Genomic DNA, 27,622 nt, shown 5'->3' with positions numbered 1-27,622 from the left:
ACCTACATTGTAAACGTAGAAGTTACTCAGAAACTCAGTCCAAGCAGCACTGAAATTCTAGTCCAGGCGCCTGGTAGCTAAAAATGAGGCTACCTGGAATTTTGGGTACACAGCGATTTTTTTGGCTTACTTCATGTTTTTTGGGTCGCTGAATCCGAATCTGAAGTTTCCGCACGCGTATCTGGTGAGCATTTTCCGCTATTTTGAAAAAATGGCCTAAAAAGGCCTTTTTTTGCGGTTTTTTTGATATAGCGGCTACGGATGAGGAAAAGTCCCGGATTTAGCTAATGTTTTGAATAGCTGACAAAATTTGGAAGAAAATGGTATATGAATATGCTAGGTTTGCTCAAAAATTGAGGAACCTCGGATTTCGGAACTTTAGAACGCTTCGGAACTTGCCTGACCGCGGCGAGCCGGATCGCGCGTTGACGGGTGCGCCGCGAAAACGTGAATAGGCGCGATGTTCACGATGCTGTATCTTCCTCAATTTTTAAGCAAACCTAACATATGTATACACCATTTTCTTCCAAATTATGTCAGCTATTCAAAACATTAGCTAAATCCGGGACTTTTCCTCATCCGTAGCCGCTATATCAAAAAAACCGCAAAAAAAAAGGCCTTTTTAGGCCATTTTTTCAAAATAGCGGAAAATGCTCACCAGATACGCGTGCGGAAACTTCAGATTCGGATTCAGCGACCCAAAAAACATAAAGTAGGCAAAAAAAAATCGCTGTGTACCCAAAATTCCAGGTAGACTTACCAGGCGCCTGGACTATTCTAACAGTTCCTTCCATGGAGAGTATATCTAATTGGGACCGCAGGTTTCATCGCGCAATAATTATTTCTCGATAATTTTAATTATTTTTGGTACAGGAATAGAATCTGTTCAAGATTTCAGGCTTTCGTTACTTTTACTTCTACTTTAAATAAGTTGCACAATTTAGGCAGCATTCCCTCTATTTGAGTGTATGTAAAACAATCGATTCCAGGTGAGGCATCACCTAAATTCGATATTTGTAACGGATTTAAGTGACTGATAATAAAGAGTGTTATCGACTCGCAAAATTCACCCCACCGCACAGAGGAGCGAGTCTTCGGAATAAGTCGGACATAAAATTTCTCACCAAAATAGTAAAAGTGTACGTTTATCTCGCCACAATTTTAATTTTTAGGGGTGCTTCTTCACCGCACAGAGGAGCGAGTCTTCGGAATAAGTCGGACATAAATTTCTCACCAAAATGGTAAAATTGTACCTGTATCTCGCCACAATTTTAATTTTTAGGGGTGCTTATTACGGACAATTTTAGGAGAAAACCAATGGAACTACTTTTAAAACATTAACATTTCATATCAATGAAGGTATATCGACGGCGAAACTACCAAACCACGTATCTCGGTTTGCGACGTCGCAGACTTCCTGTCATACTTTATTTTTTAAATGAAAAACTACTTAACATCCAGTCTTTAAAATTTCTGTGATTTTTCCTCTTTGTGCGGAGAAAATTCCGTGAAAATTTCATGGAATGATATTGATTTGGTCTACTTCAAAAAAATAAAATGTGAGCGTAGATTTTTAAACACCGCAAACGAGATACGTGGTTTGGTAGTTTCACCGTCGATATGCTTTTAGAGTTTTTAAATCATGTCCGACCTCTCTCGTTGCGACTCGATCCACTGACAACCGCGCGCCGGCGAGAAAGCTACCCATCGAGCGACACAGGTTGTTTCCATGCGAGACGAGTTCCGATGAGCGCCCGGTGAAAGAGACACACGGGGAATCGCGAGGAGGGGGGAGTCTGGGGGGAGGGATAAGGGATGCGAGGGTGGCGGAGTAGACATGACCCAGGAACGAAAACGAATCGAAACCGGAGACTGTCCGAGTGGAATCAAGTGCGCAAGAATTCGGGCGGGTGTCACCGGGAACAGGGACCTGGAGGAAGCGGGCGCGGCCGAGGGCGGGGGCGCAGGGGGGCGACGGGAGTAAGGAAGGGCCCTCGTCCCCCTCCCAGCGTCGCGAGCACCCTACAGCGATTTCACGTCGTCTGCCGCACTTGCATGCGATGCAAACTGCACTCCTCCTCCAGGGATGCCGATGTTCCCGCACACAGACACCGCGCACCACCGTCTCCCGGCGGAAAATTGATCATATCCTCTTTCGCACGGTGGCGTTATCGGGCTGAGAATTTAGAGCGAGCGCCTGGCCCCGCGTTCCTATTGCGCCTTCAATTTTCGAGGTAGGCTATGGCCTGGCCCTTGGCTGATTCTACCCAGGGTGGGCTCCAGGCTACTTGCAAGGGTAGCTCTGATCGATGCATTTTCGAAGCGTGAAATGGAGCTCTTGCATGTGTCAGGAAATTGCGATCTCAGTAGTAAGTCCAATGTAAATTTTCGCGAGAAACACGATGGTGCCACTGCTTTTCTCTGAAATCAACTCCAAAGCTAAAAAAAGCTCTCAAAAATGCCCATGCTACCCCTAGAGTCCACCACTAAACCAAGACAAACTCTCTATGCAAAGATAGGAAGCAAGTACATTAACATGGTTGCCAATTCGTTTGTGGACTCCATAACTGAGAACAGGGCAACCATGCTCATGTATTTGCTCCCTATTTTTGCATGGAGAGGTTGACTAGACATAGAGGTGGGCGCTCAGGCTAGCGTGGGATATCTCCTCCATTGCGGCCACAACTTTGAGAGCTTTTTTGAGCCTTGGAGTTCGTTTCAGAGAAAACCAGTGGCACCAGTGTGTTTCTCGCAAAATTAAGCGAGAGTAAAAGTGCTTAAATCGCAAATCTCTCACATATGCAAGAGCTTTATTTGCCAAAGAATCCGCAATTTGACCGGAATCAAATCCTGCACAAGAGATGGAAAGAACACAGGGTGTAGCCTGGCCTACCTCAAAAAATGAGGGCGAAATAGTAAAGTACACAACTTCCATACCCCCTTCGCGCAGATTTCCCAATTTTCAGTCAGCAAACGCCACCACCACTACGAGGATTCCGCAATCCAAGCGAGTCTGGAATCCTGCACATGAGAAGGAAAGCACGGAGGAAGTTATCCGGCCTACCTCGAAATTTGAAGGCGAAATAATAAAAACATTGATTTCATACCCTTGGGCGACGATTTCTCAATTTCCAGTCTGAAAAGGCCCCGGGCTGCGAGAAATCCGCAATCCGGAGCGAAATCTGAGACAAGGGAATGGAGGGGTTGACTGCCTCGAAATTTGAAGGCGAAATAATAAAGACGTTAATTTCATAGCCCTCGACGACGATATCTCAATTTCCAGTCTGAAAAGGCCCGGCACGGCAAGGAATCCGCAATCCGGACCGGAATCGGGAACCCCTCAAAATTTGAAGGCGAAATAATGAAAAACATTAATTTCATACCCTTGGGCGACGATTTCTCAATTTCCAGTCTGAAAAGGCCCCGGGCTGCGAGAAATCCGCAATCCGGAGCGAAATCTGAGACGAGGGAACGGAGGGGTTGACTACCTCGAAATTTGAAGGCGAAATAATAAAAACGTTAATTCCATAGCCCTCGACGACGATTTCTCAATTTCCAGTCTGAAAAGGCCCCGGCACGACGAGGAATCCGCAATCCGGAGCGGAATCTGAGAGGAGGAGCGGGAAGGGGTGAGCTGGGCCCTGGGGTGGTCGAGCTTGCAACAGCGGGAGGCGAGCATGCGCCCCCACTTCCCGGCCGAACCGCAGTCGTTATCTGCGATCATTTTTGCGAGCTTTTGTCTCGATTCCCTCCGTTTCCCAGCGATCCCTTCCGCCCGACGCCCCCACCCTGGACCCGGGACCGTCTCCTCCGCCTCCTCCTCGCACCTCGACTCCCGGCCGGGCCGGGCACAATTAAAAGAGTTCCGACTTGAGAAGTTGCCGGAGCTTTTCCTCTAATCGCTCTCTCCACACCCGATCTCTCATCGCTCCTTCCGATACGGGGACTTCCTTTTATTGCCGCGCCCGCTCCGCCGAGTCCCGCGATTTTATCGCCGACTCGCCAAGTGCCCGTACCCGCCGCGCCGCACACTGGATCCAATCGATACACAATTCCCAGGTGTCGGAAAAATGATGAATTTCCTATTTTAGTGGAAACTACTGAGTGAACTGAACACGAGGATACCCTTGGTTCATGCATTGAACAATTCGTCGCTTGGCTGACATAAGGGCGTAACTGCATATTGAGATGAGCCCGGAAAAGCATTAACTTGTATGAAAGACAGGGTTCATTGCAGAGTGTAGTTTCGCCTTTATGTCAGGTAGGCGACGAATGATTGGAGAGGATAAGACAAAATGATCTAATCTGCTGAAATACGTGTGTTGAAATGGGAAATGCCGCCAGATGACGTCAGTAGGCGGTGCATTTTCTCGCTTTTAAATCTATTATTATATTATTTCCCATATCAGAAATTTTTTTTAAAAAATACCATGAAATCAGCTCTTTAAACACTTTCAGATGAAGCAATAAAACATTTGCACGCAAATTCTCCATTGGAGAGGGCGGACATGAACTTTTTGATTAAAAATGCACATTTTGATGTTTATTTTGTCACATTATAAATTTCAAGGAGTGCTCCTAGCACAAAATGTCACGAGGAAACCGATGGAACTACTTCGAGAACCTCAAAGTGTTGTATAAACGGAGTTATAAGCGTTTGAAGTTTCCGAATTTTGTCCGACCTGTCCTATCGACGCGATCCAGTGTGCGCCGCGCCGCACCGTCCCCCGGTATAAATGCTCGGGCATTAAACGCTGAAACGACACCAAAGAGGCAAATTGCCCCGGTGTAAAATCTTATCCGCGCTCCGGTCGGTAAACACGACGCTGCCTCGGATTTTCCATCGCTAACCATTCTTTTCGACTTTTATTGCTGCAGAGTCGGGGGGCCTCATGAAAAAATTCGCCATCTTCATGTTGCTCTACAAATATTTAGAGCCGAATTCATATTCTTGCAATGTTCTTACAACCCTATGTAAAAAATCGATCCATGCGTAAAAGGTACACTGAAGGATGCGGTGAAAAGTGACGTGAGATGTCTTACCTTGGAATCAAAATTGAATACTAAATCACATCTAATTGGACACTCCAGTCCACATTTACAGGTTCCTTGCGTTTGAAGATAAGTTTTAACTTGTTCTAATGTACTGAGCGCCGTGTTACTGGGACTGAAAACAGATTAAAATGAACATGGAATTAGTAAAAATAAGTGAAATCTTATTATCATACAAAGTAAAATAAATTAGGTGGTTAATTTGAAGAAATTTGACAAGATATTAAAATGATGGCGTGGGATGATTACGAGAAGGGCGTCAAACTATCCAAGGGTTGAGAGGAAGATAGGTGTTCATGTGCACGAACAAAACACGGAGATAAGTTTTGGATCATAATTATGCTACATTTGCGCGATTTACGCTGGCCACAATTTTTTCAGTCGTGCAACGTCACTGGAGGAACATTTCATTAAATCAGAGATACATTGGAACGAGTTAAGAAATCAGAATAAAAAATAAAAACGACAATAACCCCTCTATTACTTAGATCCTTTCGTAAGACAGTATTCTTTTGGTAGTGTGCGAAAGTTTTACTTGTCGTGTAACTTTTTGCGGCCGTAAAAGTGAGTGAGACTAAATCTTTGGATAACGAGGCGGTATTTTTCCTTCTTTTTCCAAAAAAGCAAAAAGTCGCAGAGCAATTCTGAGGATATGCGAGTTTTCTTTCGAGGTTCGAACCTCTTAAAGAAGTTCTGTTTGATTTGGTCCTTTCAACCACCGCTAATCAACCGACCTAAAAATTTCCGATAGATCGAATCTTTATTAAGATCACCTAACAAGGTGCTACCAAAATCACGCATCAGCGTTGAATTCGGCGGTCGCCGAATCGAAATTCCGAACTCGAATAAAACGCAGCGAGGTTCCATCGCGAAAGTAGTTACGAGCCAAGAAATGAAATTCGCTTCATGTCGTGTTGAATCAGTCGACATCATATACAATTACGAAAATGATGGCCATTATTGTTGTTGCTATGAAAGCGCAAGAGTTCTACGAAATTCGATTGCGCTCGGTCTGTGAAAGAAACACGTCAGTCGGATGACGTAAGTATTCGATGGCACGGGTGGAAACGGAGAGTGGTTGATGTCAGTAAAGAGACGGGACAAAAAGGCTGGCAACTCACTGCGTCAATAGCTGTTCAAAAAGATGTCATCAAGTATCAGGTCATGAGACTATCGTCGTAAATAGTCTGTTCCACCCAAACCCGGGATCTACGATTCCCTGAGACCCCACCTTCGACTACACTGTAGAAAAAAATCACTCAGATTCAGGATCAATACAGAACCGCAAAAGCGCTAATTTATGACCATTCCTGGATAATTTGGTTTGATATTGGAATCTGAAGATCGGCAGTGACATTTTTTTTGTGAGGAGGTTTGCTGCCCTTTTGGACCCTAAGAGCTCCATATTTTGAAATGTCCGTGCCCTCTCTATGTACAGGGTGTCTACTAAAACAGGCTGGCCAAAAATCAGTACTTTTACAGTACTTTTCTAGTCCATTTTCAAGAAATTCAGTACCTCCTCATAAGAGAAATTCAGTACTTTTTCAGTACTTCCAACAGACGAAATCCGAAAATTTTTAATTTCTCGCTCGGATTGCGACAAAAATGACAAAAATTCCGGACCTTCTCGCGAAATTCCGCACTTTTTCAGTACTTCCGGGCCGCCCTTAGAAAATCAGTACTATGTCCGGACTTTTCGGACTTGTAGACACCCTGATATAGGTACTCTGGCACGGGATATCTCCTCCATTACGGCCTCAACTTCGAGAGCTTTTTATGAGTTCTTGAGTTTGTTTTAGAGAAATCCAGTTCAGTGCTTCTTCTGACACACGCAAGAGTTCCACTGAATCAGCTCCTTGAGAAAAAGCGTTACTGACACAGGATTTCAGAAGTGGCGATGGCTGTAACGAACTATTTCGCTTTTTGTAACTCGTCAAGGTGATATCTCCTTCGTTTGCATAAACAAAAATAGAATCTCCCGAAGGACCTCGGTAACTATTCGGAGGCGCCTCGCGTGTCTCAATTTAACAACTTCAACTTCGTTAGATGCTTATATTTAGCATGAACAAATGAGTATGAGAGGAAAACATGCGCTTCCTACAGGAGACAGAGAAGGACGACCCTCTCTAAACGGTGGCGTGTCGTGCTTCGCGATGAATTGGTTGATCTACCATTTAATCCTATGGAAAAGGATCGATTATATCGGGGTGTTCGTGCCAACACCTGCAGCTACTATGGCTTCAAAATATCGGGACAATATCCATAGCCGATGATCGCCACTGTTTTGGCATCACGGTGGCGATTCTTGCAAGTTGGCAACACTGTCTTTCATCCCTTTAAATGTATGTTAATCAATCGATAATGGGTGAGACCGCCTGCCTCAACTAGAATCGATATGTTCAATGGATTTAGATGGAGCATCAGCAAAGTTGCCAACTTGCTGAGATCGTCACTAACACGTTGTGAGGAGTTAATGTGGTGGGTGTGGACGACCTATCTCCTCCATCTCTCACAGTGATTTCTCACTGCTGCTGTGGTGGTCGAGGGTACACCTCTGCCAAGAAGATGTTTTGATTCGACTCTTCTTTCAAAAAAAAAAATAAAGAGAGAAAGAACACAAACATAGATTTGACAACGTTGCTACGGAGATACGCATGATTACATTATACGCTGCCACTGAAGACTGGAGTTGGGTTAGCTTAGGTCACGCAACTAAATCAACTTCGCGGCAATGCGGGGAGTGTCGCGTGGAATTGAAGGCGCGCGTCGGACCACTACTCGTAAGTCGCGCAGATTTCCTCGGCTGTTAACATTAGCTATCGATCCGCTGAAGCCGCAGCCGCGGATATATTGGGTGATATTGACTTGATAACGCTTGAAGACTTAGGATTTTCGCTCTTGATTGTAAATCGAGAAAGAAATCAGTAACGTAGCAGAATATGTTCGGTATTTAGATGTTTGTTCGCTTCCGGTATTGATTCAAATCTGTAGCAAAGGCACGGAGCTGCCACTGAAGACTGGAGTTGGGTTAGCTTAGGTCACGCAACTTAATCAACTTCGCGGCAATGCGGGAAGTGTCGCGTGGAATTGAAGGCGCGCGTCGGACCACTACTCGTAAGTCGCGCAGATTTCCTCGGCTGTTAACATTAGCTATCGATCCGCTGAAGCCGCAGCCGCGGATATATTGGGTGATATTGACTTGATAACGCTTGAAGACTTAGGATTTTCGCTCTTGATTGGAAATCGAGAAAGAAATCAGTAACGTAGCAGAATATGTTCGGTATCTAGATGTTTGTTCGCTTCCGGAATTGATTCAAATCTGTAGCAAAGGCACGGAGCTGCCACTGAAGACTGGAGTTGGGTTAGCTTAGGTCACGCAACTTAATCAACTTCGCGGCAATGCGGGGAGTGTCGCGTGGAATTGAAGGCGCGCGTCGGACCACTACTCGTAAGTCGCGCAGATTTCCTCGGCTGTTAACATTAGCTATCGATCCGCTGAAGCCGCAGCCGCGGATATATTGGGTGATATTGACTTGATAACGCTTGAAGAATTAGGATTTTCGCTCTTGATTGGAAATCGAGAAAGAAATCAGTAACGTAGCAGAATATGTTCGGTATCTAGATGTTTGTTCGCTTCCGGAATTGATTCAAATCTGTAGCAAAGGCACGGAGCTACCACTGAAGACTGGAGTTGGGTTAGCTTAGGTCACGCAACTAAATCAACTTCGCGGCAATGCGGGAAGTGTCGCGTGGAATTGAAGGCGCGCGTCGGACCACTACTCGCAAGTCGCGCAACTTTCCTTAGCAGCTGCGATAATGACAGAGGGTTTCAAGTTTCTCTCCTTTTCTCTTTGAATAATCTGAGTGGTCAATATGCTAAAACAGCAAAATTCATCTTATTTGAGTAGAAACGAGGCCCTTTGAGATGCAAGTAAGTTTGAAAAAATGTGACAGCGTTTCAGACGAAACAGCGGTAAGCCCACAGCATTCCGCTAGAGCCCTACTTACTGCTACAGAAAAATTCAGTATTTTTTCAGTAGGTACCTCCATTTGACAAGGTTCGAAAAACTTCAAAAGTTTAAATTTCTCGCTCAAATTGTGACAAAAATGATAAAAAAATTAAAACAAGTCCGGAGCTTCTAGCAGAATTTCCGCACTTTTTCAGTACTTCCGGACCGCCCTTGAAAAATCGGTGCTATTGCCGGACTTGTTAACACCCTGCATTACGCCTCTAAGTACTCTATAAGCCTTAACTGTATAGTAAACGCGATGCAATGTTGGGGCGAGCTTCGAGCAGCGACGGCCAGCGACAGGCGCGAAAAAGGAGGCCCGCGCTGAGCCTCGAAGGATCGCACGCAAATTCTGCCGTGCTAAGGAAGAACGCCGTATGAACATTCGGGAGTTGCCAAATTTCCCTTGATAAAACATGTATTTTTGACGACATTCTTGGATATTTTTCCGTGACATTTTCAGATATTTTAGATTAAATCGCGCAAAAAACTGTCTGAAAATTTGGGGGGAAAATATTCCCAATCTTCCCGATAAATTCGGTTTGCCTCGAAGGAAACTTGGCAACGCCTGAAGGCTCATACGGCGTTCTTTCATAGGACGCAAATTGAACGACGGGCAGGGGCGCCGGCGCAGGCGCTGGGGTCCGTTGAGGCCGAGGGAAAGGCGACAGCGATGGACCCGAGGAGTTGTGAACTTACGCCGTCGTGATCCGAGTTAGGGTCAAATCGTGACCAACATAACTATTGATCCGTCGTCGTCGTCATCGACCGACACTCCACCACTCAACCAGTTCAACATTCACCGACGCCTCGGCTTCGGCTAACGACTCTCCGGCTTCGCTTACCAGCATGAGCCCTGATTCCACATCGGTGTGGTCACGGAACCAGTTTCACGCTGCGCTCTTCATACCTAACTCCATCATCGATTTTCAGCTTTGATGCCATTTTAGTCCACAAAAAAAGTTAGTGGTTACTAGATACATACATAAAAGCCGCTCTCGCAGCTCTCTCTGGCGCTCTGCGACGTCTCACCGCCCTATTCCCCTAGCCTCCCCCTAGCCCTTCAGGAAATTGGCACTCACTCATTTTCCTCTAAAACCCCATGTCGCTACCCTTTTACAGGGCGTTTTCTTTATCTCCTCCCAGGAGGCACCCGATCGAGCATCTTATTCGGCAGCTTTTCTTTCGTCGTCCTGTCAACATGAGCATACCATACAAGCTGTTTGGTCATGACGTAGAATAAGAAGTCATTTTTGACTCCCATGATCCGAGGCACTCTCATTAATTAAGGCGGACCAGGGCCGGATTCAGGGGGTTGCCACATGGGCCGCGCAATTTTTTTTAAAAATTTCATTTAAAAAAATTTTGCAATTTTTTTTTTAAATGTAGGGATTAAAAAATGGGATTTAGAAAAAAAAATTACAAACGAGAAAAGGCGAAAAAATATCTCATTTCCTGAGAGCATAGCAATTTCTAATTTTGTCGTCCGGTGACACAAGAGACAGCACCTATTTTTAGTCGGGTTAGGATAGAAACTAAACAGGCAATTTGGCCTGGAGCGGCGGCGTGGCGCAGAGAGCAATGCTGACGAGGTCTAAGATGAAAAGGAGAAGCCCTCGGCGCGGTGGTCGGCATGTAACACATATTAGCGCCTACAAGACTGCATGAATACTTCACGCATTGCGTTTTAACGCAATGCGTGTCACACAATGCTGTCACAGTGCGGTCAGCGTGAATCGCATAGCGCCTACAAGACTGCATGAATACTTCACGCATTGCGTCAAACACAGTGCGTTCAGTGTGGTGGCGCGGTGGCGGAAGTTAAAATTATTACACCACATTTATGTTTGTGCTTTCATAATTTGTTCGTTCATGTCTTATAAATAGGAGGTCTTGTGCACGTAGAGGTAGGTTTACGGAACTTATCTTTCACATCAAGTTCCGTGAACTTTTGCTAGTAGTGATGACACGGCTTTCGCAAAAAATGTGTCCAATACGAGTAAACGCGTCGTATGCACTCCTCCCCCTCCGGCACAATCACTTGACGGTATTCATTGATGTTTCAAAACAAATGACGAGGGGGCGGCAAAATACAGGCGGCCCATGGGCTACAAGTAGATAAATCCGGCCCTGTGGCGGACCCAATCTCTTGTAGATATTCCTGTTGACCTCCCCCAGAAATCCATTTCCGTTACTTTTAGCATGCCCTGTGTCCCTTTCTTCAGCTGCCAAACTTCACATCCATTTTCGAAGAACACTAACAAAATTTTGCTGGAAAAATCATGGAGCATCCCGTTTGCGGTGAAAGGTAAAAGCTTGGGATTACATAAACTTCGCTGGATAGAGAGTTGGACAGATTGATGATGAGAAGGATCGTCCTGACTACATGCCGAGTTGCCAGATTATTTCTCGCACTTATCCCTTTTCTTACGAGAAACTGAGCGACATTTTTACTTGACATTTTGCGAGAGTTTTCTATGTATGACCAGATGCTTTTCCCGCGGATCACTCAGGATTCGGCATCTTTTGTACTGACACGCAGGGAAGGATTATCCAGACAAGATACCAAGATTCAAATCTATTTTTTTCTCTCTCTCTCTTTTTCTCCCCCCCCCCCCCTCTCTATCATGTAGTGATGTTAACGACTCGGCATAGGCTAGCCCGGCGAGGCGAGGCTAGGCATGGAGCTCAAGTAGTCGCGCGCTTGGGGTCGCGGTCATCAAGTGGGCACGAGCGCCAGGATGCAAGGCGGCGAGGGGGGGGGGGGGGGGATCAGATGGATCGAGGAACGAGATGGTTGAGATGAATGGTGTTCGCGACCTTGACCGTGCTTCTTTCCACACTTCCTCTTTGCCTCTGCCTCTTTTCCTAGCCCCTTGCCTTTTGGTTTTTCACCTTCTCGCTCCCTTTCAGGGTAGAGGAAGCATTGTCATCCTCCAAGGAAAAAAAAAAAAAGTTGAAATTTCATCATTTCTGGACGATTTAAGGTCCATGGAGTCAAAATAACCATACTTGAAAAATGTGCGTCCGTCCGTCCGGCGTCACCCAAATCTGTCTACAGCAATATCTCAGAATCTATCTGTTCGATTTCATGCAAAATTTACAGAAAACACCATATCTATGGTCTCCTTATTTTTGTTTTTTATTCCAATTTAAATCGGGAAGAACTGGAGGAAGACGCCACCGGTCGCACCGGCGATCACAGTCGCCGCACCGGACAAACTGAGTCATTTCACTCCTTTGACTGCAAAAGGATGTTCCATGATTTTACGAGCAAAATTTTGTTAGTGTTTTCCGAAAATGAATCGAGGATCATTAAATTATTGCGAGGGCCACTTGGGAAGATAGGAGAAAGAGGGTCTGGCCATGTCTTACGTGAACCCTCATTTAAAAAAAAATATGTTTCAATGATAAAAAAAAACCAGCTATTTTCCAGGTTTTATCCGTAATTTTCTAGGAAAAATCGGGAGAAGGGGGTTGTCAGCCAGTGTCAGGCCAACTTTGCTTAAATTAATGAGGAGGCAGAGGTTGTCACACGGTTGCCCCGCGAGAAGAGAAGGAGGGGTAGGTCAGCCAAAATGCTTTAAGTTAGTGTCAGTCCATAAATTACGTAACACTCTGAGGCAGGGATGCAAAGTGTTCTGGGCCTCCGCAGATTTCTACGACACGCTGAGTCTTCACAAGAAGGTCAACACGGCGCGCTGATCAGACTTCTGTTAAATTGTTTGTCAATTTTAGAATATGTCCCAAAATCGCATCATTCCACAATAATTGAAAATCTGAAAACTGAAAAATCAAAAAAAATGTCCGCCTCCACAATTTTTAGGGAAAATCCACAATTCGGTCGCGACCGCACGGCCGAGTCGAGAACAATTTGCACCCCTGCAGCCTAGGGGGTGAGTGGGTCTTCATTATTTTTTGACCAAGCAGGACAAGAAGTAAGGGAGAGGGGGGGGGCGTGCCGACAAATCGGAAAAAATCACGCTAAGTACTTTATGAATAGCCCCTTACGACCTCTAGCTATCCTTGAACGGTGCGGTAAAAAAAAAGAAAAAAATTGTGCAACAGTTGCATGAGGCGCAAGACGGAACGGAGGATCCGCAAGTGGCGGTGGTTGTCTATAAGCCGGGCGCTCCTTCCGCGATCCCTGGAGCCTTCACTTGAACGTCTTATGTGTTTTTATTGATTTTACTATTCATACGTCTCTGTTCCCCTCCGCGGCTCGGCGATGGGCGACTCGGGATCTGCCCCTCCCCCCTCGGCGCCCCGGCCCGGCTCAATTTCCCACCGCTTGTCCCCGCGCACGGATCTCGTGACGCGGAAGGGTTGATCCCTGATCCCCGGTCCCGGCGCCGCGCCGCGCCGCGACGACGTGTCGACGCACTCGACGTCGACGGCGGCGGCGCCGACGTCTGACGTCAGCTTCCTCCGGGTCAAGGCCGGACATCCCAGCCCGTTCTCCCTCGGAGCTTTTGCTTCACGCCACGGATTTCTCTTCATCGCCAATTCACAGCTCTTTTCCCTCGTATCATCGCTACTCTCTCGCGTCCATTATCCCTCATCAGCGGGCTGATTATTGAAATTTATAGACAAAGCTATAGACAAAGAAGACAACGTAACAACGCTGCTATGTCAATGAAAAACGACGTACGAGCCCGTTGGACGTTGCCAGATATCCTTCAATAAAAACCAAATTTGCTCAGAAAATATTCGATATGTTTCTTAAAATTCTTCTTCAAATTTTGTTCACAGTTTGATCTGAGACATCTGAAAATTTCAAAGGAGAGTACGAATAGTTTCCCTTAAAAATGCATGTAATATCCGGGAGATTCTGGCAACTCTCGAATGTTCGTACGGCTTTGCGGGCTGGTTAATGACAGTCATAGACGAAGACAAAAAATATTCAATATTTTTCTTCAAATTTTGTTCACAGTTTGATCTAAACCATCTGGAAATCTCAAAGAAGAGAATGAATGATTTCCCTTAAAAATGCATGTATTATCCGGGAGATTCTGGCAACTCTCGACTGTTCATACGGCGTTGCGGGCTGATTAATGACAGCCATAGACAAAGCGATGGACAAAGAGGAGAAGAGGACAATGCTGCCATGCCAAGGAAAAACGCCGATAGTGGGTTCGTTCCTGCTTACATCCTTCGTTCATCGCGCAACCACCCGTTGCCAGCAATATTGGATCGCTATGTTTTCTCTTCGTCTCCTGCGTCTATGAAATTCAGTAATCAGCTCACAGGAACGCAGAAGGTTTTCCGGAGTAAAAATCAGTCGCACTCGAACTTTCCTAACTCAACGAAAGAATCGAAGAGCGACAAAATTTTAAAAAATAGCGAGCTTTTCCGCTATTTTTACCTCCTTATTTTTTGCAAAAAAAACTCCAAGGAAAAAAAGAAACTTTTTCATAAACTAATTTCCTCACGAGCCCACCATTTTGCTACCACGCTTGACTGTTCGCTATAAAATCCTGGCTGTTCTGACGACTGCAGCAATTTGGACATTCTATTTAAGAACGACTTATAAGCATTTCCGTGCTGCTCCAATTCCCCCGCTCTTCCCCGTCGTAAAGGATTTTCAGGAGACCGAACAAAGAAACACGGTAATTATTTTCGCAGAAAAATCATTAATGATACAGAAAATATTGATGGAAAATACGGAAATCAGGTAAAACCTTCAGATAGTTCAAGTCCAAACCATCCACCGATTTGCACAATCTCAGTAGCAATGCAAAACCTACACGTTATGAGAGGACGTAGCATGGCTAGTCTTCAATAGAGTAATGCTCTTCATCGGGGGGATGGAGAGGGGATCAGAATGGCGCTAAGAGAGCGATACAATAATTACCCTGCAAAGAGAAAATATGCCGACACCGCAAGAAGTGTAACCCACCGCACCGGCGCGCCGAGAAGTGATTCTCTCGGGTTGGGGTTGTTTTCACCCCCGGCACTCAAGTTGCACGCTTATTGACTTCGAGTTACCCTGCTGTCATATCAATTATCGATCCATTACACGTACTTAAAATCATACGATTTCCCTTTAGGGGTCGTTCATTGAATACGTAACGTTAAATTTCGAATTTTTCGTGTAACCCTTTCATAACGTAGGCTCCTATCCTGTAACATGTAAAAACAAAACTGCCTAACTCTCTCCTTCACCCTCTCATCCCCTTTAACTTTACTATTTTAAGAACGAATGTTCTGGTTTATAGGCCACCCCCCCCCCCTCCGGGGGCCAGTCAGCGTGAACCTTTGTCGTTTCGAAATTACCAAACTCGGAAAAAAGGAAAATTCCGTTTCCGGAAATGCAGAATAGTTTTATTTAGGACCATACACATAATGTATTACTCATTTTACCTATATTAAAAAGATCGGCACAAAATTCTTTATTTTCTCCGTTCTGAGGACTTTTTTTTACCTCGGAGCTAAGCGATTTTCGAAACGAGTGATACTAGTATACGCCATGAGAAGTGCAGCATCACGGCATCCAGAATGATGCTCCGGATTCACTCCAGAATTTACGGAGCCCACAGGCCAAAAATAAACTAATTCTTAGGGACACTCTAAATAATTTTTAGGAGCCACGATGGTTTTTGGTGATGCAATTGGAAAATTTCGCAATGGTGGATTCTGTCGAAATTATGGTACAACCGAGATGGTGCACTTTGTTTTCAGATACTTCCTTTGCAAATGGTCAAGAGTACGTTCTGAAATTATTTTACGTTGAAAATTGTACAGGAGGGAAGTCCCTGACCTTTTTCCTGCTTGGGAGCAGCTCCTTAAGGTGATTCGATGGACGTCATATTTTGTGTCAGAACGGCCTGCGATATATCGCATCAATTGGTTCCATTTTTTCAGCTATTCATCATATTTCTCCAATTTTGAGATCGCAATTCTGTTGTCAGGAGACTAAAGCACTCACTTACCAATTTTGACAAAGAAATTCAACGTAATGAAGGCGTGGTTTTTTTAGAGAGAAAATATCGCATTCGCGTGCAGTTTCGATATCAGTATCGAATGCGATGTTTCCTCTCTAAAAAAACCGCGCCTTCATTACGTTGAACTTCTTTGTTAAAATTGGTAAATGAGTGCTTTAGTCTCCTGACAACAGAATTGCGATCTCAAAATTGGAGAAATATGAGGAGTAGCTGAAAAAATGGAACCAATTGATGCAATATATCGCAGGCCGTTCTGACACAAAATATGGCGTCCATCGAATCACCTTAAAGTCGATCTTACGGGGGCAATTCAGTGCTGCCATTTCCCGAGTTAATTCCGAAATTCGGAACTTTTCCCGGAATCTTGTGAATCCCCGGAATTCTTAGCTATATTCGGAATTTCCTCGAAATTTGCAGTTTTTCGCCAGTTTGACCATTTATTTGATCAAATTGACGATCGTCTGAACTAAATCCGGGCGTATTTCGGAATTTTTCTCGGAACTTGGACAAATCAGAATATGTTTCCGGAAATCGGAATTATTTCGGAATCTTTTGATAAAATAAAACGGCAGCACTGGGGGGCACCTGGATGAACCGAGAGGAAGACCTTCAAAACATGCACGGTAACCGCCTAACACTTTTTTCCTGTCGGTCCACCCCTGTTCGGAGACGACAAATCGTCGTTCCTCCGACGTAAGGGCGTATCCCTATTTCCACAAGAGCCCCGGAGAGCATGAAATTAAATGGACATTAGAGCTCACGTAGAAATTGAGATACGTCCTTGCGTCAGAGGGACTACGAAATACAGAGGAGCGACGCGACGGTAAGCGGAACTACTCTCTTTCTTACAAACTCAACTATTGCGACACCCACTTCCCACTTGCAGTTCTACTTATGAGAATCTTTCGAAACGACCCGGTCCTTTCTGCTTAGGGTAGGACAAAAAATTAGGGTGATAACTGGTTCCGAAATAAAATATGATAATTCTTCTTCTTTCATCATCGCCTCTTTTTCAAGTTTTTTCCTTTCTGTCCCTACCCTTTTTTTTAAATTTCTATCTTCATTTTTTCCGGGGCCCATTGTGAGATGAGTTCTATTGGACGTCGGTATCGCTGGATACGGGGGCATGCTGGTTTTTTTTCTTGGTATTTTGAAACACCAGGTAGTTTAGTGAGCATTGATACATGACGATTTTATCCGCCCTATCAAACGTTGTTAATGTTTTCAGTATTTGCATAATACAAGGAGATTGGGTGAATGCTATGAAGAGACTCTACGTTAGTGTTGGATTTGAGGATTACACGACTGTCATTGGTTTGTCTCGCAATAGAGAGGTACACAACCTTTGAAAATGCTATCAAATTCGATGCAAATTTGTCAGGAAAAATAAATATTAAATGAAAATTCATTTAGAGTCTTCGGCAGAGACAACGACTCGTGGGCGTTCACATCGAGCGTCTAAATTAAAACATCTTCACCCCCATCGGATACGGCTAGAATTCAGTGTTCTGCCTTCCCTCTGATATTTTAGGTTCTAACTGATTGTTAGCCGAAAAGCGCAAGTTTCATTCATCTAAAATGTTCAATCAATTCAACTTCTTGCCTACGTATCATACGATACCGCTCCTGTTCCAACACGCTGAATGTGGGAGCTGAATGTGGCTTGAATGTGGAAGTCATCGGCCCGATGCCTGAATTTTGCGCGTGACGCGCAAAATTCAGCAACCATCGGACCAATTTTGAATTTGTCTGAACAATTCGAGTAGATTTAATACACATCTGGATGAAAATAACTCGAATTTGCTAAATTTCAGCCGTTGGGCGATGACTGTTGACTTCCACATTCAGCTGCTAAATTCAGCGTCTGATTGCGGCACAAGACTGCGAATTTGAAAACATCGATGGAGTGCGTCAATTTTTTTAGGCGCCATGATTCCCCAGTCCCCCAACTTTTAGGCGCTATAGAGCCTGATTTCGACGCGAATTTGGCGCGCGGCACCCGGAGAAGGCAGAGCACTGCTGGCATTGTGGATGTTGTTTCTCGGCGTAAAGGAACTAAGTAAATACATTTTTTTTCGGGAGATTTTCAGGCGAACTTCCTCTAATTTTCATCGAGATTCCGGGTGTGGATTTGTTGGACACTCAATCACAGCGAGGGTTTGTATTCCTCTACCGTGCTGTGAACTTGAAGGCCTTTTATATTCATTCTTTCCTTCCTGCCTGGAGAATCCTCCAGGTTAAATAAAGGAACACTAAACAGAGATGATACAAATCCCGATGAAAGGAACAGTCGCATGATGTTGGCAACACCTGCGTTTCTACTGAACCAGATTGAAAACAAGGAAAAAGCCACATGGAAAGAAAGAAAGAAAAAAATATATCGACCGCGGTTTTGAGTTTAACCGTTCATAAATTATCGCGTCTCTAAAATTTTGGATACCTACCTAGAGCGAAAATATTTTTAATGAGAAAATAGAGTTTAACGTTTACTTAAAACGATGGTGAGCAATACTGCAAAACATTCGGGAGTTGCCGAACTTCCTCCGATAAAACGTTCATTTTTGAAGATATTTCCTCTTGACATTTTCAGATAATTCAGATCTGATTTCGAATAAAATGCTCTGAAAAATTCGAGGAAAAATATTCATGGATTATCCTGAAAATTCATACTTCATCTAAGGGAATTTGGCAGCGTCTGAAGGCTCATACGGCGTTCTTCCTTAGCACGGCAGGATACCGCTTAAAACCTTCTTTCTCGGTCCACATTTGGCAACCTTTCTCGAAAGTGTAACAAGGAGGGATCTTGCTCTAGGGCGAAGGGTGATTGAGGAGCAGGAACGCGAGCCGATGCATCGCAACCTAATCGGGATTCAGAGGGGGGAGGGGGGGGGACCCGGAAATAACATCCCTGCGACGCGACGCGCCACACGTCACGAGAGGGGGTTGATTCGCCTATTGTTAGTACTATTAGGGCTCCGTCACTACGATCCAACAACCGACCGACTCCAAAAATATTGCCTAAGTAAGGCGTTGGATGACTGCTCTGCCATGCCGAGGGAAAACGCCGTCAGACGTTGCCATCTTTTCTTCAATAAAAATCGAATTTACTTGGAAAATCGCTAATTAACAACTCCAAATTTTTCAGAAAATTATTTCCGCAATTTAACCTATAATACCTATTTCAAAAATTTCAAGGAAAAATACCCATACATTTCCTCAATAGTACATGCTCTACCAGGAGACATTTGGCAACTCTCGAATGTTCATACGGTGTTCTTCCTTAGCACGGTAGTGCTGCTCATCACCCGCCATCGAATATATCGACGATGAAACCACAAAACTACGAAACTCAGTTGTGTGGGGAAGTTGTAAATTTCCTGTCTTGCTTTATCCTTTTTCAAGGATCATGGTTAATGTGTTTACTGGTACATCATCATCTAAAATCTTTGCTAATTCATTACCTGTTCTAACTTTCAGTAAGTATAAGGAATACATTAGGCTGTGGCTTCTTCATGTGAGCGCAGGGCCGGATTTACCTACTTGCCGCCCATGGGCCGCCTGTGTTTTGCCGCCCTTTCTCATTCGTTTTGAAACATCAATAAAAAGCATCAAGTGAACGTGCCAGTGGGGGTGGGGTGCATAAGACGCGTTTACTCGTGTTGGAAACATTTTTTGGGAAAGCCCTGCCAACACTACTAGCAAAAATTCACCGAACTTTGCGCAAACGTTAAGTTTCGTAAACCAATCTCCGCGTGGACACTGGACAAGGCCTTCCATTCATAAGAAATGAACGAAAAAATTATGAAAGAACAAACATAAATGTGGTTTAATGATTTTAACTTCCGCCGCCGCGTAGCGCAGACCGCACCGTGTTTGGAGCAATGCGTGAAGTATTCCGACAGTTTTGTGGGCGCTATGAGTTTCACGCCGACGACCGCTGCTAAACGCACTGTGTTTGACGCAATGCGTGAAGTATTCACGCAGTCTTGTAGGCGCTATGCGTCTCACGCTGACCGCACTGTGTTTGGCGCAATGCGTGAATCATGCATTCATGCATTCATGCATTCTTGTAGGCGGTATCCGTTTCACGCTGACATCAGTGACCGGACTGTGTTTGATGCAATGCGTGGATTATTCGTGCAGTCTTGTAGGAATTTAGGCGCTAATATGTGTTACATGCCGACCGCCGCGTCGAGGGCTTCTCCTTTTCACCTCAAGTCCTCGTCATCATTTCTCTCTCAGTCGCGCCGTTCTTGGCCAAATTGCGTTTTTCGTCTCTCTCTTAACTCGATTAATTAAAGCTGCTGTCTCTTGTATCACCGAAAGACGACAAAATTAGAAATTACTATACTCGCAGGAAATGAGAGATTTTGTTTGTAATTTTTTCCTAAATCCGATTTTTTTTCATACCTACATTTAAAAAAATTGCAAAATTTGCCGCCTCCTAGATTTGCCGCCATGGGCCGCGGCCCATGTGGCCACCCCCTTAATCCGGCCCTGTGTGAACGGGTTCTTCTATTGAAAAGAGCATAGGGATGAGAAGAGGAGGATAAACCTTTAGGGCAAGCTATGGGAATTGGGTGGATCTCATGCATCCATTCGTTTACCAGCAGATAAGTAAATCAAACTTTAAAGCGGCTAAGAGGAGGCGGGGGAAAGCTCAAGCAATCTCTCTGTATACTTCTGCTAATTGAAGATTTTTAAATTTCCAAAAGCAGAAAAAAGTAAATAAGAGGTCAAGAATGAGCTATATTTGCACCCGATGAGTGTCCGTCTGGCTGGAAAATTCTTGGGCTGTGAATAAGTTTAAGAGGCCCCTTCTCTCGAGTGCCCCCCCCAACCAATCAAATGCCCTCCATTAAAAGGGGTATCTAAGTTTTTGGAACCCCTACAGGAGTCCTGCTGGGGCCCCCTCAGCCAACTGACAGAATTTTAGCACCCCAGGAGGCCAGACCGCCCCCGCTCCCAACAAAAACAGCAGTTAATTATCTGCATCCTAAATTATAGGGGGAAGGAGGGATTGCTTTTTGGGAAATTTTTGGAGATGCTTGGACTTTTTCTACTGCTGCCTAGCTTTCATCTAGTTTTAAGTATTTCCTCTGATGCCTATGGAAAAAAGGATGAGTGGGGCCTACCAATTGGCTTGCCATGGAGGCTTACTCTGCTCCACCTATCTCTTAGTTCAACTTTGCAAGGCCCGGTGGTTTCAAAGTCAGAAGGTATCAGGGCACCCCCAAAAAAAAAAATAAATAAATAAATAAATGGTAAAATCATGACTCTTATTATTAGGTGCTAGTTACTTTATGTGTTTCTTAAGAATATTTTAAGTGTGTTGTGGCTTACTGTAAAAATGAGCTATCATTTCTAGAGTTCTTCAAAAACATTATGTACTAGCCTAGCTGCTTGCAGCTGTTGAGAGAAGCAATCCCACTTATATCTTGGCTCCTATTCTATTCATGCTAATTCTTCTATGTTCTCTCTCATCCATTCTTAACAAAGAGAAGTTAAAAACCTTGGGGGGGGGGGGGGGGGGGGTTAAAATCAGTCGACATACCTAGATTCACAGGTCTGACCGAGAGAGGTAGATGGTACAAATATCCTTCATTTTGCCCCTTTTATTTTGAGTGGATTTATTCACCTATGATGCCTCTATTGGTCTATTTTACCAAAATGATTGCAACCTTTTGGCAATCTTAAGAGCAAATCTTTAGCAATTTTGCTGTCTTTCATGCAAAAAGGTGAAAAATCCTTACCTAACATAGATGATTGTTCCATTTGCATTTAGGCGTTTCCATCCATGCGGTACAGAGATAGTTGGGACTCCATTTATGGTTACAATGTTGTAATTGAGTTGAGTTATCCTACTGGTAGCACCACCGACTGGTTCAGACACTTTCACTACACTTACGCCACTGTACGGGGGTGAATTCGCACTTTTGATCTGACCGAATGCGGAACTACTTTTAACATTACTACTATTGCTATTGTTAAAATTCACAACGAACGTACGGTTATTCGGAACATTTGCATTATTGTATTCTGTTCCATCACCTATTGAACTTAAACTGCTACAGCTGGATTCTGCCGATTCACCTGAGGGTAGAATTTCCTGACGCGAAAAATTATTCACAGAACTAGTAATTTGGGTATTTTCAGTACTACTCATCACAAAAACAGAGTTTTTCTTGAAATTTTGAAGTGTCTGAGGAAATGAATTCAGCTGCGCAGTCTGTTGCTGAAAAGCGGAAGACTGAAGGGGTGCCAGAGATTGCTGAGGAGGTTGCGGCAACTGCTGCTGTTGTTGTTGTTGTGGTGACTGCTGCTGTTGTTGAGACAATTGTGACTGCTGCGGTTCCTTGGCAGTGATTTGCTGCATTGAATGCAATGGAGCCATACCACACAAGTTGAAACCATGACATGAAAAAACTGATTTAAGATCTTAAGACTTTGCCATGAACTGGTGGTCACACCCTCAAAACCACAACTCATTACAGATACCAGAGAACTCTGGTATTCTTTGTTAAAAGTCTCAGACACAGTAATCCATGAATTCTGCTTTCCCGCTGATCGTTCTTGTGCTCTTAATCGAGAGGACAAGCGTAATTTTGGGCTGGGTTGCGGCCACTGAGTAAACTGCAGTTGCGGAAAAAGCGTGTGAAGTAAATCCTGCACTGGATGCGCTGGAGCCATTCCACAAGCACTGAAAAAGACAGAGAATTGATATTACAGTCTTGAAATAAACTACAGGTTAATGAGTTGGTAATTACTAAAATTTTTTGCTACTTTGTTGTTTGGTAATATAGTTTTCCAAACGCAATTTAATAAATTGCAAGAGCACAGTATGACCTATCTGACATGTTTTGAGTAAATAAAGCATGCACGACAAAAGCAAAAATTGGGGGTCTTTTTCATGTACTTAGAGCACAAGGAACAGTGGATGCTCAGAGAAAAATCAGTCCTTGATAGATTCGAATATGAATCTTCAATGCCCAATGAATAAAACAGCTTGATTGCACCTGAGAGAAGTGACCAAATAAGTATTTCTTCTTCTCCAAGTTTTTAAAATCATGGGATCACAATTTTTGCACATTCCATTCCTACCTAAGTACTTACCAAGAAAAGTAAATGAAAGATTTTCATATTTTCCGAACTTCATAGTATTTAGTGTGATTCAGGAGAGGGAAAAAATTTAGAAAATACATACAGTGCTCTTTCATTAGTGGATATGAAAGCAGCAGCTGCTAAAGAAAAGCCAGCATAGAAAATCACTTTATGGCTTTTCTTTTATCCGTGGAGCGCATGGATTGCGATGGATTGGGATCTTTGCGGTTCAACCGGCTTAACCACAGCCTCAACCCACCTTGGAAGAGCGGTCCAAACGTTCCACTGGAAGGTATGGAACACGCCAGTGAAACGGGATCAAAAAGTGATGCGTTCCATAGGGATCCTCTGCGGTTCAGATAAAAAAAAGCCCTTTGGGGTCCATTGAAGTATTAATGATACAACAGCCATTTTGGCCAACTTTATGACCCCCCCTTCATCCATAAGCTAATCTCTCATTCCCTGTAGTGAATTAAATTAGCCTGGCTCAACTTCAATAAGTAGACATTTGCTAAATATTGCATGATAATAGACTACCAAAATTAAGTGAAAATCGCCATGCTCTAATACATGCTCCCAAATCATATTTTCCTTGCAAAACGCATTGAGCACAAGGTATGTAAACTTGAAAATGAGAGATTTACATTAATAGTTAACAGGAGAATCAGTAAATTCAAACTTCCAGCTTCCGAACAACCAAAATGTTGTAGATCAAATCTTGGGGAGCACTTTCATGTTTGGCAAAAAACCTGAGTTTGGATTCACAACAATTTTTCCTGTTTGATGCACAACTCTTCTCATGATATCAAGAGAGTAATGTGATAAAAGTATAGAGTGAGTATATGTGTATGAAGTCATTTAAGATCCGCACTCCAATTCTCCTGTAAGCGATTTTTGTTTTGGGGCAAGCAGGAAGTTCCAACTCACCTACAAATGCAAACTATGCAAATCACTCACTTGCAAATTGATTTTAAAAATTTAGAGCGTTTCCACCATTTTCAACACATGATTCTGATGGAGGAATTAAAAAATTTGATTGATTCATTTCTGTCATGTTTCAGTTCTCACCTAGTCTAATGATACATTAGAGCCAAAGGTAATCAAACTGACAGAACTTCTAGCAGTCACAATGGATAAAGACTTCTCATAGCGGGAGGATACTCCGAAATTAAATTATTAAAGTTGTGGTGAAGAATTGATATGTATTAGAATTCAACTGCTTCAGAATATGAACTGAAATAATGCCTCTTTAAAGGAAGATCACTAAAAGGATCGTCAGGACAGTTACTTATGATTGTTGGATTGAGCGAAAATACATTAAGTGCAACTAATGCGCTGTTAAGTCAAAGCAATCTTTTGATAAAATTCAATTCCATCAGGATGAAAGGGAGCTTTTAGAATCCAGTGATAACAACAGGAGACAAAACAGAAATTGAATTTGAAGAATTTCGAGGTTAAATATCAGCATATCAGCAAATTGAGAATAGTATGAAACGGGGAGTATGTACCTGCATGACTTCTTTAAAAGATCCGATGGCTTGAAAACACCACAACACACATTTGAAGCGACAACCATGAATTAAAAACACATTATCAGTGAGAGGGATTCAACTTGCAGCGAACGTCGGATTGAGGACACGAAACTTGCAAGGGAGCTTCATGAGTCGCCATGAATGACAATGAATCAAAAATTTCAATAATCGCGATTCACTAGATTATATTGGAAACACAAAACTAGCCGCATCACGAGCGCTAGTTAAAAGTAGCACGGACAACCATCAAGTATGGAGACTCGAGCAACGAACAATTACAACTTTTACATACATAATATGTGTGTACCTAATAAACACGGCATACATCGCTCAGAAACACAACGTAAACACGAAAACTTTCGGAGTAATACGATAAATTCACTGAGAATAATGAAACTACTGACGCGAAATTCTTGACACGGACCGTCGACAGAATTGGCGAGAAAAGCTTTCACTGAAGAATGGAAGTCGGCGATGACTGTAATCAAATTTTCGAACCCGAAATTTCTTCAACAGGAGCGGACGCGCGATATTGGAGGTTTCGAACCCGAACTCGAAAGGACAGGCGCACGCACACGCAAGCAAGGGCAACGTCGTTATCTGCTGCTCACGAATTGTTCTCTTCAACACAAGATTAGTAAAAAGTTAGGCGTGAAAAAGGACGCGGGTTTATTTTCATTATTATTGTCACTCTGTCTTTGTTGTGGCCTTCAGAGAGCGCTAGTTACCAGACTGAACCTTCTCGAGTTCGAGATATGAGCGACAGATGGCAGTACTTCCTGCTGAAATTACAAAATTCGGCCGCGCTGTAACCAAATTGCCTTCGATAAAATGTGAATTGGAAGCCACATCAGCTATTGCCAAATTTAATCGGGCGATTTAATTTTTTACATGAAAACGGTTGTGCGGATTTCTGTGCAAATCTCAGTGAATTTTTTCCATAATACAAAGCAAATTCCTCAAAATTTGCAAAGGAATCTGCACAGGCGTTTTTTCGTAAAAAATGTAATTTCCCTGTTAAATTTGGCAATAGTTGATGTGGCTTGGTTCCTTTCTGTTTAACACGGTCCAATTATCTAAAGAGCTTCCAAATTTTCCCTTTTAAAATTTTCTGGAAGATTGCTGGTGACCTGAACTTATCAAGAACATATCAACGGTGTAAGTCGGCAATCACATAACTCGTTTGCGGTGTCTGAAAATCTCCGCCTCTATGTTATTTTTTTAAAGGAGAACAAATTGACGTCATTCCTTGAAGTTCCTGCAGAAATTTCTTCGCACAGAGAAGAATAATCAAGGCAGTTTTAAAGAATTTCCGTTGAATAGTTTTCTGTTTAAAAAGTTAAGTATGACAGGAAGACGTCGCAAACCGAGTTATGTGATTGCCGACTTACACCGTCGATATGGACTGCGTTCAGCAGAGATGAACCAAGCCACATCGGCAGTTGCCAAAAGTAATTAGGCAATTTAATTTTTTACAAGAGAACATTTGTGTGGATTCCTTTGAAAATTGTAAGAAACTTGCTTTGTACTAGAAAATACAGTGAAATTTTCCTAAAAATCCGCACAGCAGTTTTCATATAAAAATAAAGTTTCCCAATTAAATTTGGCAACAGCTGATATGACTTGGGCCCTTTCTGCTTAACGCGGTCCATATAAACATGAGCCTACACATGGCAGGTAGGATAGATCACTGTGACACCCTCTTTCGAAAATCAAAAGTTGTAGTTGGAGTGTGTATTAAAGATAAGTGCATGAGTACAGGCCCAAAGGGATTTTGCCAGCATAAAATTTTCAGAGCTCCAGGATTTGGCGCCAAAATTTCTTCTTAGACTATTTTTAGCAAAATTGGGAAATCCCACAGATTTGGCAATGTAGCTTGAAAATATGGCAGCTACATAAGACTTCACCATATGTGTCTGTTTGAAATTAAATTTTTCACAACAAAATGATTTATTCAACTATTCTCTAGATCTTATTGGAAACATGGGATATAGAAAAATGCTCGAAAGAACAAATTTGAGACCAAAATATGCTTCTGGACCAAAAGCCTTTGCCCTGAATTGGCGGGTACCTCCAATACAAAAATAAGGAACGCCCATGATTGTGAAAGTGTTACGGAGAAACAAAATCTCTACTTTCTATGCTGCAAATTTTTCAGGAATTGAATACTATTTTGGAGCAACATTCGAACATTAGTGATTTTGAGAAAATTAATACTTTAACTAAAAGCTCCAATGAAAAATAAATTCAATGACTTTTCAAGCACACTTTTCAAGCACATTTTGGACTTAAAAGAAACCTGTAAAGAATCTTACTGAAGAGTTACAGAAAACTTTCTTGAGTTACTCAATGAAGAATTTGGGGAAAAGATCAGCTCTTTGAGGGAGATTTTGATTTGTGGGAAAAACTTGCAGAGCATGAAACATTATCTTCAGTTTTTTTCCCAGAAAAAAAAGATTTAGCCTAGATAGTTAAGTGTTTTCCTCCTTTTTCTGAATTTATGAATTGAGCCACCTTTTAAGTAAGCCTGAAACATTTTATGGCTCTTCTCAAGATTTTCAGTTTCTGTTTTAAGTTCTTGCTTTTACTTTGATTGATATGATGATCCATTTGAAAAGAGCTCTTGCAGAATCCAGAAACTGTCAGGAAAATAGCTGGAAATAGATGTTTCTACAGTAAATTTTCGGCGGAAACATGATACGTTTCCGTAAATGAATTTTAAAAAACCAGGCCCATTATGAACCAATCAATTTGATTTGGATAGTACAAAATAAAGAGTATGATATTTAGAGAAAACTCATTAAAAATATGTTCACTTAAAAGTAGTTAACTTGACGTACAGTCACTTGAAGAGCTATAATTTAAGATTACTTAAGGCTTTTGAAAGTTTTTGACAATAGATAGGAGATGTACTTTAAAATTTTTTAGATACTCTTTTGAATCGAAGGCATCCTTTATCTGACCAATCAAGAAAGAAGAAAGA

At 43.0% G+C, this 27,622-nt stretch overlaps 1 protein-coding gene across 2 annotated transcripts in view; it reads right to left on the bottom strand.

The window, feature by feature from the left end:
* The window catches only part of LOC109033145 (uncharacterized), a 101,531-nt gene extending 76,151 nt beyond the window's left edge, over positions 1-25,380 (bottom strand). For both annotated transcript variants that reach the window (XM_019045606.2, XM_019045607.2), the window contains exons 1-3: positions 24,616-25,380; positions 21,760-22,706; positions 5,044-5,167 (exon numbers count right to left, since the gene is read on the bottom strand). In XM_019045606.2, the coding sequence (XP_018901151.2) occupies positions 5,044-5,167; positions 21,760-22,400 (765 nt within the window). In that variant the 5' untranslated portion in view covers positions 22,401-22,706; positions 24,616-25,380. The remainder of the gene's footprint in view (positions 1-5,043; positions 5,168-21,759; positions 22,707-24,615) is intronic.
* Between the last annotated feature and the right edge of the window lie 2,242 nt (positions 25,381-27,622).

The sequence above is a fragment of the Bemisia tabaci genome, chromosome 1 (genome assembly GCF_918797505.1).
Source record: "Bemisia tabaci chromosome 1, PGI_BMITA_v3".
Lineage (NCBI taxonomy): Eukaryota > Metazoa > Arthropoda > Insecta > Hemiptera > Aleyrodidae > Bemisia > Bemisia tabaci.
This window is presented reverse-complemented; position numbering and strand designations above follow the sequence as displayed.